Source organism: Nematolebias whitei, chromosome 11 (genome assembly GCF_014905685.2).
Source record: "Nematolebias whitei isolate Nwh7 chromosome 11, NemWhi1, whole genome shotgun sequence".
NCBI lineage: Eukaryota > Metazoa > Chordata > Actinopteri > Cyprinodontiformes > Rivulidae > Nematolebias > Nematolebias whitei.
In genome coordinates this window covers 22,825,966-22,840,968 of record NC_056508.1, presented here as the reverse complement: position 1 = coordinate 22,840,968, position 15,003 = coordinate 22,825,966, and the positions used below count along the sequence as shown (strand labels likewise).

The 15,003-nt window shown below is 39.7% G+C and overlaps 1 protein-coding gene across 1 annotated transcript in view; it reads left to right on the top strand.

Moving 5' to 3' along the window:
• Positions 1-12,273: 12,273 nt before the first annotated feature.
• Positions 12,274-15,003, top strand: part of LOC119416832 (chemokine-like protein TAFA-1) — a 43,560-nt gene continuing 40,830 nt past the window's right edge. The window contains exons 1-2 of the mRNA XM_037684023.1: positions 12,274-12,325; positions 13,506-13,647. Of these exons, the coding sequence (XP_037539951.1) occupies positions 12,275-12,325; positions 13,506-13,647 (193 nt within the window). The 5' untranslated portion in view covers position 12,274. The remainder of the gene's footprint in view (positions 12,326-13,505; positions 13,648-15,003) is intronic.

The window sequence follows — 15,003 nt, the reverse complement described above, 5'->3', positions numbered from 1 at the left end:
ATACCTCATCAGCCTAGCTTTATACATTCAGTCTCTTTCCATCTCCATGTCAACAGTGCATTACTGGTTTCAGTGTTCCAAGTCTTGGTTCCTGGGAATCTGTGAGTTTGTGGCCGTGCTAGCCTTTTATTTTATTTTTGTTAAAGTTCTGCAGTTAATCGTCTAAGTTTATCATTTCTGCATACATACAAGGGCTCCAATCCTCCTACGACTGCAACAAATCTGAGCTGTCAAATCCATGTCTATTGCTTGGAGCAATTTTTATTTTTTCAACCTCTATTTAAACAGGTTAGTCCCATTGAGCCACGAGGACTCATTTATAAGAGAGACCTGAATGATGAATGTTTTGGATGCGTCTCAGCTACTACCACATCAGTTTAGCTAAATATTTGCAAACTTGACAGAATTATAGCCATTTTTCAATTTTCTTAAATCAGTTTGTTGGTTGTGATGGTAGGCAGCACTGTGGTGCAGTTGGTAGAGCTGTCCCCTCTCAGCGAGAAGGTTGCTAATTTAAATTCTGTCCGGGGACCTTTCTGGGTGGAGCTTGCATGTTCTCTCCATGCATGTGTGGGTTTTCTCCAGGTATTTTGGTTTCCTCCCACAGACCAAAAACATGCATGTTAGGCTGACTGGTAACTTTAAATTGTCCCTACGTGAGATAAATGTGTCTCTGTGATGGACTGGAGACCTGTCCAGGGTGTCCCCCGCCTCTCACACAGTGATTGCTGGATTTGGGCACCAGTGACCCCTGCAACCTGAAAAGGAAGTAGCAGGTAAAGATGATGGATGGATGGTTGTGATGGCCGTCTTGGGCTTAAAAGGTTACAGCTGTGTATTCAGGGATTTTTTTTTTCTTCTAAAATTTCTTAAAAGCCATGCAATGATTTATGGGAAGTTTTGTTAAGTGATGCACAAATGATTGCATAGACATAGGAAACAAAAACATTATTACCTCTTTGTTTTTGGTGGAGGGTGATAACAATATTTACAAAAGAGTGAACGAGTGATTATTTTTCCTGTACCATATATAAACATAAAATGTGAACTTTTATTGTATAAACATCACATTCTTTGGAGAAAAAAAAATTGAATGAACGAATGGTTCACAAAGCATTTAAGTTTAGCAGTTCTTCACAATACAATCTCTCTCTCTCTCTCTCACACACACACACTCACACACACACAATCCATTTCTCAGAGTAAAGCAAATAAAGCATCTTATTGATGAAGCATTGTTTGTTTAGGGTTTGACAGAGCTGAATCCCATGGTGGCTCTGAGGTAGAAGCTGTTTTTAGTCTGTCTGTGATTTGACGGAGCTAAAATGCCTCCCAGGGGGCAGCGGTTCAAACAAACAATACCTGGGGGTAGAAAGGGTCTCTTACAGAGGCGTTCTCAAAATCTTTAAATACCGGAGCCTCAGCCCAACACAAAAATCTTTAACCATTTCATACAACCACTGCAACAATGTTTGGTTATTTTAAAAGAAATTTACTGCTTGCAGAAAAAAATAAATGAGCAAAATGCTGTTTATAACATTATGAGAAAACAAAATAAGTAGTCCAATTTCACAAACTTTTGTTTTTGTCAGAAGCAGGAATAATAATACTAATGTCACTTACATGTATTTATCATTATAAAGCCCTGACCTTTCAAATGACGACTCCGATGAACCAACTGCATATTATTAGCAGTTCTAACAGTTATGTGCTTAACTATGAACACACCAGTTACGCATAAATAGTACATTGAAGCATCATCTGTGCCATGATGTCTTGATGAAACCTGGGTTGTCAGTGAATTCTTATGACCATCTGAGTGGAGTTGACGTCCAGACTGAAACTTTATTTTCATACGCCCATCAAAGGCAGACATGTCATGGTCTTGTTTCTGTCCGTCCGTTAAACTTTCTCTTGTCCTGTTCATAACTTTTAATCAGCTCAAGATCATTTAATAAAACTTGATGCGCATATGCATCGTCACTAGATGTCTTGTATACCTTTCATCACCCGGGCTTAAAGGTCAAGGTCATAAATAAAGGTCAAAAGTTATACAAGGTATTTGCTTGTCTGGTTCATTGCTACAGATTGCTGTCTAATAATTTGTTGACGGTCGTATAATTTGCTATATGCAGTACTAGTTGTTTTTTTCTCTCCTTACAGTTATTGTAATTGTGTAAGACGTAGTAATTCTTTGCAGTCTTTGTTCACACCAACTTGTTTGCTGAGCCTAGAGAAAACTGGAATATACTGAGTTCTGACTCGATGTCGATGACTTGATTTTATGGTAATAAATAAATCCTTTCATCAGTCTGCAGCATTGGTCTTGTGGTTGATGAATTTATTTGTGTACTTCCTCTACATACAGTACCACACTCACAATAATCAGGAGGGAAGAAGAAGTGCTACAAGTGTTTTCGGTTCCACACATTGGTGTGAAAATAGTATAATAATAATAATAATAATAATAATAATAATAATAATATAATAACAATAATGAGATTTATGAATATGACATGGAACCATACATTTTCATAAATTCATAAATTCATAAATGTTCATATTTTTTTTGTTTTTATTTAAAAGAATAGTTTTCATAAATTAGTGTATAATTTTTTTACCATAATTTTTTACCAAACGTCTTTTTATTTTACAATTGTTACAATGTTTTTTGAGTTAGGTCTGTCATTGTAAAGTGTTCTGGGAAATAAAGACTGCTTTCTAAAATATGCCGTAGCAATAAAAAGCTGTATTTGGAGAAATCATAATAATTTTGTTTTTTAACTAACACACGCCTCATTTTTAATAGTGCTCTCAAAAAATACATCTATGAAGCAACTGAATTTTATTGTATATTCTAGTTTCCCATTTTTAACTTTAGACATGTGACAAGCAAATTTTTTGTTTTCCTTTAACTTATTTGACATTTGATTTTTCAGAGTCGGAGAGTCAGAGTCAGAGATTCTTTATTGTCATTCGCACCTCATGTGGTACATGTGGTGGAGCGAAATTATGTACACAGGGTCCCAGTTACATCCAACAATAAAATGTAAAGGAAAAACAATGATAACATCTAAGATATGAACTAAGAAAAACATCAACTAAATATACACTAAGGACTAATAGCATAAAAACATTATGTCGAACATCAGCACAAACCTGAACACGAGTCCGTGTAAGCAGATGAGATTTTTTTGTTGGCTCTGACATTTTCTCTGTTTTGAAAGATACCGTATTTACTGTATCTTACATGGATATAGTATTTGGAAATAAAGAAAGTATACTGTTGCTTTCTTACAAAAATCTTGAGGTTCTCCATCCTTATCTGCAGCTTTTTGATTCAAAAGAAAAATATAAACACAACACTTTTGTTTTTGCTCCCGTTTTTTATGAACTGAACTCAAAGGCCTAATACTTTTCTATGTACACAATAGGCCCTTTTCTCTCAAATATTGTTCACTGATTTGTGTAAGTCTGTGTTAATACATACTTCCCCTTTGCCAAGATAATCCATCCACCTCACAGGTGTGGCATATCAAGATGCTGATTGGACAGCATGATTATTGTGCAGGTGTCCTTTAGGCTGCCCACAATAAAAGACCACTCTAAAAAACTAAATATACACAGTTATGCATCTCCTTCATATACAGATGATCAAGTTATTGATTGTACCCTGCTGAATGATGCTTCACTCCTCTTCAATATGAGAAGTTGCTGGATATTGTCAGGACCTGGAGCATGTTGTCATATATGCCAATTTAGAATATCCCAAACATGTTTAATGGGTGACATGTCCGGTGAATATGCTGGCCATGCAAGAATTAGGATGCGTCCAGGCCTTGTGTACAGAGCCTTGCAAAATGGGGCCATGCATTAACATGCTGCAATGTGAGGTGATGATGAATGAACGGCACAACAATGGGCTCAGGATCTCACCATAGTATATGTGCGTTCAAAGTTCCATCAATAAAATGCATCTGTGATAATCATCCATAACATACACCATAATACATGACCATACCACAACCCACCGCCACCATGGGCCACTCAATTCACATCAGCAAACTGCTCACCCATATGATGTCATACTGCCCTCTGTCCTGCAAAGTGAAAACCAGAATTCATCCATATCCCTCCAACATACCATCAGGACAATGGACTATCGTGCTTCATGGACCGCCTTGTTGTCAAATGCATATGTAACGTGTTCATAAATGTGCTTGCTGGCAGAGTTTTTTTTTATGTCTTACATCGTGTCCTGTTAGGACAAGGTGTGAAGAGATCTTTTCTTTTTTTGTAATGCCCCTATCCTATCCTCATTGCTTTGTTTCTTTTTCTATCTAAAAAATGTATTCTGAAAAGGATAAAAGGCTGCGGTCTCAAAGAGCAGCAGCTACATGCACTCCGCCCATCTTTCGGACGAATGCACAGACATATTCTCATTGTATCTTGGTACAATGATAATAAAGCTTCTGATTCTGATTCTGATACCATACACCATAGAAAGTGGGCATTTGCCCACTCAGGTCAGTGATGCCAACAAAGTGCAGTCAGGTTTGTGACCCGATGAGGAAGACAAGAATGTAGATGAACTTCCCTGAGATGGTTTCTGTGTGGAAATTCTTTGTATATGCAAACCAATTGCTGTAGCAGATGTCCAGGTGGCTGGTCTCAGACAATCTTTGAGGTAAAGATGCTGGATGGAGCGGTCCTGGGTTGGTCTGGCTACACATGGTCAGCACTCATGAGGTCAGTTGGATGTACTGCCAAATTCTCTGAAACACCTTTGGAGATGGCCAATGGTAGAGAAATGAATGTTCAATTGATGAACAACAGCTCTAGTGGACATTCCTGAAGTCAGCGTGCCAATTGCATTCTCCCTCAAAACTTGTGACATCTGTGGCATTGTGTTGTTTGATAAAACTGCACATTAAGAGTGGCCTTTTATAGTTTGCCAGCCTAAGGCACACCTGTGCAGTAACCATGCTGTCTAATCAGCATCTTAATACTGTATGCCACACTGGTGAGGGGGATGGATTATCTCGGCAAAGGAGAAGTGCACACTAACACAGGTTTACACAAATTTGTGAACCACATTTGAGAGAAAAAGACCTTTGGTGTACATAGAAAAAGCCTCTTTCAGTTCATGAAAAACGGGAGCAACAATAGTAGTGTCGTGTTTGTATGTTTTATGCCCTATACAATGCAATGCAATTCATCAACAATTAACAGAGTATTATGTCTTTTTTCTTTGTCATACTGTGTGAAATATCAAATGACAGTCATAAATTACCCACTGCTAGTGAACCATGTAGGATTGTAGTTAAGTACATTGTCAGCTGCAGAAAGACAGCAGTAGTTTCTCTGTGACTGTAGTGACTGTGAGTAGACATAGTGGTAATGAAGAAAAACATTAATGAAGCAAAAACTGAAATGAGCTGAAACTCAGAAAAACAATTATGGAAACACATAGGGATCTGATTAAAGACAAAGACAAAAGGGTTGTAAAATGAGTCAGATGGTGACTAAATTAACGTAGAGATGAGACCTCGCTGTCAGGAGCGGCAAGAGAGGAGAAAGCAAGCCCAACAAATAATTAAACAAGATAACTAAACTAGACAAATTTGTGACCAGGACAGATTCTTCTGAATCCTGGACAAAGATGCTTTAGTGTATTTCTGTTTGTCTTTCATGAAGGGTCATCTTCCACTCGCACACCTGGGAACTTTATGTCACTGACCTCCTCCACACAGTCCCTGTCCATGGAGACAGGACCAAGGTCACACGTTTTCTTGCCTTTATTTTGTTTTATTTGTTGTAGGATGACTGTACATTTCAGGCACAGTGGGTGTAAATAAGTAATGCTTTAGGACTTTTGTGAAGACACATGCTAAATGAATTGCACTCACATTTAAAGAGATAGTTCAGTCATTTCTGAAGTAATATTCAGTTGAATATTTCTCAATAGTTAGTACCTTGTCAGTTGTGACATCAGTCATAGAGCACAAAAAATGTCTAGTGAATGAATGTGAGTCATCCCTATCAACTTTTAAGTAACTTTTAAGTAGGAGTGTTGGATGAATTGTTACTTACATCCACATGTGATGATTCTCTCTGAACAATTCTCAAAGGCAGTGTGTAATTCATTACCATGGTGTCCCACTTGATTCAGTGAATGGCTGTGAATCTACAGTGGTCTGTGGATCTTTTTACTCTGTAGGCTGGTTGAATGTGATATGAAGGCAATTTGGGGTGTGCCACAGAACCAGGTTCCACAAACATTTTGCTGTGACACTTTTTTTTTTTTTTTGCATTCTACATTTAGATCTCATATCATTTTTCACCAATCAGCAATCAATACACATACTGGGGCAGTACATTAAACATCTTTTTTATGTAAACTTCAACGTGTAGCTGGGATTTGCATCAGACATCACGCTTACAGGATCTGGTATTCCCAGGATTATAGTTCTATCCAGGCACTAACTAATTTTTACAGACCAGAACCAGCCTTGATCATCTTCTGAGAGCAGGTATGGTCATATCCATTTAGTTTCATGTCAAAGCTGAACTCTTTGTTACAGCCATTGAAATTCTCCTCTAAGGGGCAGCACGGTAGCGCCGTTGCTAGAGCTGCTGCAGATTCACCTCCTGACCTTTCTGTGGGCAGTTTGCATGTTCTTTACGTGTATGCAAGAGTTTCCTCCAGGTACTCCAGTTTCCTCCCACAGACTAAAAACATGCATGTTAGGCTGATTGGGAACTCTAAATTGTCCCTAGGTGTGAGTGAGAGAGTGAATGGTTGTCTCATTTGTCTCTATGTGTCCTTGTGATGGACTGGAGACCTGTCCAGGGTGTCCTCTGCCTCTTGTACAGTGACTGCTGGATATGGGCACCAGTGACTCCCGCAACTCAGAAAGGAAGAAGCTGATATAGACGAAAAGATGCTGGACGGATGGACGGATGGACAGACAATTCTAATTTGTCCATTGGTGTGGGTAAGAGTGTGAATGCTGGAGACAGGCAGTGGCGGATTCTGATTGTTAATGAAAAGTGCATTACAAATTAAATTCATTATTATTATTATTATATGGGTGCTATAGGCAGCTGCTGGCATCTTCTCAAGAGCAGCACGAGTGACCTCCCCTGCCCTACCACTAAGAAAAAAATAAAGTAAAATACTACATTATTTCATATAATTTGTCTATATACAGGCTATATATTTATAGCTTGTCTGTCCTGAATATGTCTATTAGAGATGGGGCCGATCCGATCCAGTATTGGTATCGGCCTCCGATACCAGCATAATTTACGTATCGGATTTTTCCGATCCACCTGCCAATATTTCCGATCCATGATGCATGTTGGCTTCAAACTATGGAATGGATTTCCTGAACGGCGGCGTGTCTCATGAACCCAGAGTAGTAAGACCCGTCTCACATTCAGGAAATCCGTTCCATAGTTTGCAGCCAGCTACAATGTGAGGACTGAGAACAAACTTTTCATCGAAACATGTCCGCTGTGTGGAAGTATTTTACACTAGAAACACCACAAAAACAAGACAGCAACGTGCAATGTCTGCAGAGCCATAGCGCCACAATAAACCACGTTAAAGTTAGTTTTACGATGGACATCCTGATGCATGCTCAATAATCCAGGTAGAAAAATCCAAAAAAGTTCAATCTGGTCCTCTGGACATTCAAAAAAACAAAAGCAAAACAAAGCAAAAAAAAAAAAATCCTAGAAACGTTTCGTCTCTCATCCAAGAGACTTCCTCAGTCTGAGGTGCTGTTTTCAGCTCAGTCTCTTAAATAGCACCTTCTTAGAGTGGATCAACCAGTTTGCTGCTGACAACCAAACTGACGACACCTGGGTTAAAATCAAATCTCAGGAAGTCCAACATTTTACTGACCACATCAACTCTGTGGATAAATACATCAAGTTCACACGAGAAGATGGAAAAAATGGCAAATTGGCTTTCTTGGACTGTGAGGTCTCATTCTCGGATAGAGGACATTTGCAAACCGAGGTGTACCGCAAACCCACCCACACAGACCAGTATTTGCAGTTTGACTCCCATCACCCTTTGGAGCACAAGTTAGGAGTCATCAGGACTCTGTATCACAGAGCAGACAGCGTCCCCACTAGCTCGGGAGCCAGGCAGAAGGAGAAATCCTACACAAAACAGGCTCTAGAGCAATGTGGATATCCTAACTGGGCCTTCCTAAAAGCAGAGAAGAAACCCAAACAGGACTCCAGTCAGCCATCAGGTGAAAAGGAGGAACCCAGACCCAGACCAGTGGTCATTCCGTATGTTGAGGGGGTATCAGAGAAACTGAGACGTTTATTTTCTAAACATAACGTCCCAGTGGCTTTTAAACCCCAAAATACATTACGGCAAAGACTGGTTCATCCCAAAGATCCAGTCCCCCGGCACAAACAGAGTAATGTTGTGTATGCTGTTCAGTGTCAGGAGGGCTGTGATCAGTCTTACATCGGAGAAACTAAACAGCCACTGGCCAAAAGGATGGACCAGCACAGAAGATCAACATCATCAGGCCAGGATTCTGCGGTCTACACTCATCTCCAGGCCAGCGGTCACTCTTTCAAGGATGAAGATGATCACATCCTGGACAGAGAGGAACGATGGTTTGAGAGAGGAGTAAAGGAGGCCATCTTTGTGAAAAGAAATTGTCCATCATTAAACAGGGGTGGTTCAACTGTCCCCCTCTTACAATGCTGTGATTGCTAGTATCACTCAGCCCTCTGTGAGTAGTAAACAGCCATCAGTGTGTTAATGACCCATTGTTAGGCTGATGGTCCTTCTTGAGCATGTGATCAGCTGGTTTTGGTTGTCAGCAGCAAACTGGTTGATCCACTCTAAGAAGGTGCTATTTAAGAGACTGAACTGAATACAGCACCTCAGACTGAGGAAGTCTCTTGGATGAGAGACGAAACGTTTCTAGAATTTTTTTTTTTTGCTTTGTTTTGCTTTTGTTTTTTTGAATGTCCAGAGGACCAGATTGAACTTTTTTGGATTTTACGATGGACATTCAAGCTCCGTGGCTTCAGCGGGGCGCTACTCTTTGGTCAAACTGAAAGAGGCGACTCGACACCGGCCAGCCGCGTCCAATCTGCCCCACTCAGTCTGCCCGTCTCCGAGGAGGGACAGACTGAGCGCGGCTGCCCCAAATCAGGCTGCCTGCTTCAGATTGAACAAGAAGTAGACGTCGCTGAAACCACGGAGCTCAAATGTTTACAGAGAAGTTGCTAAACTTCATCATAATTAATGACCAACCACTATCAGTTGTAGAAAACGAAGGATTTTGCAGCTTGATCCTTGCAGTCAAGATATAGTTTACCCTCCAGGAGATATTTACCAGTACAACAGTAGACAATCATAAAAAACATATGATTTGAAAATTATATATATTAAAAACATAAACAGCTACATTATAAAGTGATGTAAAATACTAAAAACAGGAACATGTCTGTTGGTTTATGCCATGAACTTAGCAGATGTTTGAAGCCATTTATCATTTTATTTAATTTAATTTAAATTTAAAATTAATTTATTTAATTTAATTCATTTATTCATTCATTTAGATGAAACAAAATTAAAAAAAAATCATCAAAAAGAAAACATTGAATGAAAAGAGTGCAGAAAGAAGAAAAAGTTCTTATATCTGCCCCTTATAAAATATAAAACACACTAAACAATAACTGTTGTTTAGGTTTTGCTGCTTAGGATATCGTGTTTGGTTTTCAGCAGAAAATATTACAGTTTTGAAGACTGATATTTTTCTAAAACTAAACTACTACATGGAGAAGTAATCTTAGGCTACTATAATTACTAAAGGCAACAATCTTGTGATGAAGCTTGGACCGTGTTAAATATCTATTAACTGGGCGAGGTGTTGATTTGTCTTCTATTCTGAATATTTCACAAATTGAACATATTTGTAGACATGTTTGTTTTATCTTAGTTGTTAGCTGTTTGCCATGTCAGTATGACAGTCGATAAGCCACTTCACATTACCAGGGAAAGTCATGTTAGCTTTCTATAATTACTCTGTACTGCTGGCTACTTCTGGTCAGGCTGCTTCTCAACAACAGTTTTATGGCCTATAAAATAACAATTGCGAGGCATGGTATGTATGTTTGATAATGACACAAAATGCAATAATGTTTTATAATAATAAACGGGGGGAGGGATTGGGGGGTAGCATTACGTTTCGCAAAGTTTTGAACAAGTGTTCAGTTGTTGTGCACTTTAATCAGTATTTTCTTGTTGCAGTGCAGTAGTGTAAATTGTCTTTTCTCAAAAAAAGCTCAGACCTTCTTTGACAGTTGTGCATTCAAGTTAGTGTCTTGATCAAAGTGCAATAACAATCTGTGTACAATTCTTGTTGTACACTGATTTTCTTAATTGTTCAATTGGTGCAATTTAGATGCCTTATTTTACTTGTATTTATTTTCTGCAGTATTTATTTCTTTCAGTTTCAAGATTGTCGAATAAAATGTTCAAATAAATTGTGAGTGTGTCTGTGATGGTACATGATAATCTAACTGATATGTAATGATGGAGGGTGTTCACATTCCCGGGGCTGAGGTAGAGGGAGATGGGTGATGCGGACTTGGGGGAGGGGGTGCTAGAGTGGTTGTTTGCCCAGGGCACCAAACAGGCTAGGACCGCCCCTGAGGATAGGCACCAGCTCTCTATGACCCGGAAAGGAAAAGAAAGGAAAAGAAAATGGATAGAAATGTTTTTCTGCTTTTCCATTGCTGATTCACACTTTTACCTCTTTGCTCCTGAGCAGAACTGGGTCGCCTTTGGTCATCTGTATATTGAAAGCCCACAATGATGGTACATATTTTTCTGTTAAGGCAAAAGCAAATTGTTGTTTTGTTGTGTTCTGAGAATTCCATAAATTTCTGAGCAAACTCCCAGTGAAACAGATGGCTTGAATAAATCTCACTTCCCTCTTGTCAAAACACAAAACCTACATCGGATGCTGGGATCTCGGAACAATTAATGACTAAACAATCTCTGGAAAATAGTCCTCTCAAAACAAGTCAGCGGTTGATGTCATTTAGCTTACAGTACGTATACAGTATGTCCCAATCCTCTCTCCACTCTTGCCAAACTCTCAGAAATTAATGCAGAGTTGTAGAGAAGCTTCGCCGTGGGTATTCTGAACCTGGAGTGCACCTCTGTCTTCCTGAGCAAGCATCAAAATAAAATGCAGCGTTTGTGCTGTAGAGATTGCAGTGCGAGCTGCAGACCTTGGGTATGTTCTGTGTGCCAGTGATAGAAAAATCACTATTCCAAACAAGAGCTCACCATGCAGTAAAGGTGACAGAAAACAGGGACGACTGAGCTGTTTCCCCACTTATACAGTATGCTGCTTATTTGCTTCAAATAACAGCCCTCACCTCTCTGCTTTTCATAGACTCATCATTGCCGGTACATTTCCAAAACTGAAGAACTTCCTGACTACAGGTGAAGATCACCTGTCTGAGTACTTTATTGTAACACAATCCTTTTTATATATTTCCTTCCACTCTGCTTGAAAAAAATATGTTATTTCCCAGTTTTATCCAGTATCAAGAATGAGATAAGCTGAGACTTTTAAGTCTTTTCTTTCCAACTTGTTTCTATGCTGCATGACTTTCTGCCGATTTTCTTTTGGATTGACTTTTAATTCCTGAAAATTCTTATGCGTCTTGTTTTATTTTTTTAATCTAAAATATCTTATTCATTTGGTCAGAAGCTTCTCTGGTTTGCAATTATCAGACAGAGTCCCACAGTGCCTTCTAATCCAGAGGCAGTCTGGCTTTAAGACATGTGATACAGTTTTTACACTCAGCCAGGCTGTACGGCAGCATTTGTCTCTCAGTGCTCGCTGAGGAGGGATTCAGAGAGAGCCGCTGCTCGCAGGCTGCCTCTCACTGGAAGAATGCAGACGGTGAAAGAAGAGATTCCACTACAGTTAATTAAGGAGCACTCCGCATGTGCCTGTAAATGCGAGGGAGCAAATGAATTCAGTGTCAGCGGGGGCTCCTCCTCAAGGTGAAGCTGTGGTATTTCAAAAGGTGGAACTGAAAAGAGCTTTAAATTTATTTTTCCTGACTCCGACCTGACGGTTCTTTCTGAGTCACTGGACTGTTTCTGTCAAAGTGTGGAAGCAGGGAGGCAGAGTCAGAGGAGGTCCTTCTTCCAGCCACATGCAGACTTCATGGATGGGATCAGCAGAAGTAGAAAGATGGATGGATGTATGACTCTCTGTTGAGATATCTGTACATAGTGTGTTGGCTTGTTCAGGTAAGATGTCATTTTTACTATTTTCTGCTCATTTAAATCCTTGGTTGTAAAAGTAGAACACTTTTATGTACATGAGGCAAATTATGCTTTAATAAAAAAACAAAAAAAGACAAATGAAAACCTGTGTAAAGTCTGTCAGTAAGCTTAAATGTATTCTTTATCCTCTTCCATTTAACATATATAAAAGCTTAATCAACATCTGGAAAAAGTGAACAGCTGCCAAATGCACAATAATTTAATGAAAGTTTTATGCTCTCAAACACTTTAATGTGTAAATAAATAACTTCTACAATTTGAGATAAGAATGTGTGAATTTAATGCTCAGTTTTGTAGATTTAAAACTATTACATTAATATATGTAAATGAGTCCTTGTGGCTTAATGGGAGTAACCTGTTTAAATAAAGGTTGAAAAATTACTAGTTTTTAGCTTTGTTTTTCTTCCAATGACTACAATACAATACAATACAACTTTATTTATAAAGCACTTTAAAAACAACCCCGTTGGCCAAAGTGCTGTACACCAACACATACAAGCACAAAAACCATCAAATCAAGCAATACCATTAAAGTAATGAACTACCAAATCATCAAACAGCACAGTAAAAGCAATAAAACGAACAACTTAAAAACAGTAAAACCAACGGACTAGAAACGTTCCTCGTGATACAGTAGTGTTTTAAAACTGCAAAGCATGGTGAAACAGTACGAGCCTTTCTGATTCCTGTTAACACCCAGTGGCTGTCACATTATTCTGACACACAGAGGAAAGGCTCGGCAGCCAGCTGCTTGTGAAATCACATCTTTCTATAAGTTTGATTTTAGTTTGGAGGCAAAAGCACGGCTCAGGAGTTGAAGAGAGTCAGCCCCTGTCAGGGGACATCGCTGCTGAATGAGAGAGAGAAGAAAAAAATCAAATAAAATCCTCCGGGATCACTCCACATTTGCTGTGCTGCGGCTTAGACGGGAACAAACCAGGAAGAAAAAGTGAAGAACTCATACTTATGTGATGTCAGTGACTAAATAAACTCTACTGTGGAAGTGCCTGTGAAAACCTTGAAAAAAAGTGTGTGCCTGTATGTGTGGTTCAACATGACTCAGGAAGTGAGTGGTTTGTTTTGGGGTCATGAGGTCAAAGGTCGAGAACACAATGTTGACTGCACCTTTGCCGGTCCTCAGCAGATGTGTCCTGTCATGTCCTGGCTGCTCTGCCTGTGCCTCTGGCTCAGTCTGACGGCCATCCAGCTGTGCCAGGCCACTTTCTACGACACCATCCAACAGCGTCCTGGGACGAGGCCGGGCCGAACCACCATCCACATGATTGGTGAGTCCCTCTGCTGCTCGGGTTGCTAACACCTCACAAACGGATAAAGAAAGAACAAGAATCATCCTGTGTCATGTTGTCTGTTGCAGCCACTGCCCCTCATTAATTATCATCAGCAGTTTAACAAATGATTCATCTGCAATGTTTTACAGTGATGGTTTTCATTAAGATTTCCAGCAGATAGTTTGAGAATTTCTATTCATAAGATCGCAGCGATAGACGGTGAATGCTTCTGCGCTCTCCTTCTGGAGCTATCACAGTTGATATTCATGCTAGACTGCTCTCTCTCAATTTGATCCGTGCGATTCTTTTCCCTGAGAAATTGCCTTGAATAGAATATGACCGAAGCGTTGCGGGCAAACTTTTGTTTTCATTAGGCGGATGTGAGCCCCGGTTATGGTAAATAATTATGATCTCAAGCTTCAACAGAGGAGAGGAAGCTGAGTTGCTGTCAGAACTTCAAAGGGGAGACGAAGCTGCGCGTGTGTTTGAGCGTGTGCGCAGGTCCTCGCTGTTCTTTCACACCTCAAGCACATCAGCAAGAGGTCTTTTCAATCCACTCAATATTGTGAGGCTGAACACTTCCTGCTCCAACAGCCTAACTTTAAAATGTGCACACATGTGTGTTGGAAGGGGGAAAAAAATAATAATGCAGCGGAAAATATAAAAAGACATTTCCAAATAGGAAACGTTCTCAAAAGTGGTCTCACGTCAACAAAAGCAAAAGATATTAATGTTTCACACATGCATTCAGGTAGATCTTTGGAGAAATTGGGCTCGAGGCGAAACAATCTGAATCCTTCAGGAGCCTTCTGCGGCTAAAAGTGTAAAAGCTGTGTCATTCTATTTACCATAGCCCTCACTCCTGGATAAATGAGATGCCAGTTTTATGAGCGGAGGATGGGAAGCCTGTCTGGATTGATTCTGACGCTGGGACATTTGTTCTGTGCTGTGTGTTGTGTGCCTGGTGGATTGGTGGGAGGATTGGGGTTGACGGGTCATGAATTGGTGGCAAGAAGGCCATTGGTTGCAGACCACTGGGCCAATCATCAAAGGCAGCAAAATGCCACGAGTTCACGGTGACGGGTATTACCAGAGGAAATCAAGATTACAGAGGGCGAGAGATCAGTCGTGTCCTTGCCAATAGAAATTTAGATCCACAGGAAGATTTATCAGAATTTTTTTCTGTGCTGTGTTTGAGGAGCTGCTAAAACGTGAAATCTATTTAACACGCAGAAGCTTTGATTTAATCTTTTTTGATAAGAAAACCAAAATAGAAAACTGTATACTACTTATACATTCCAAGTAATATTCTTTTTTGTCATTGCACAGACATCTGTTTTAGCCGAGCACAGA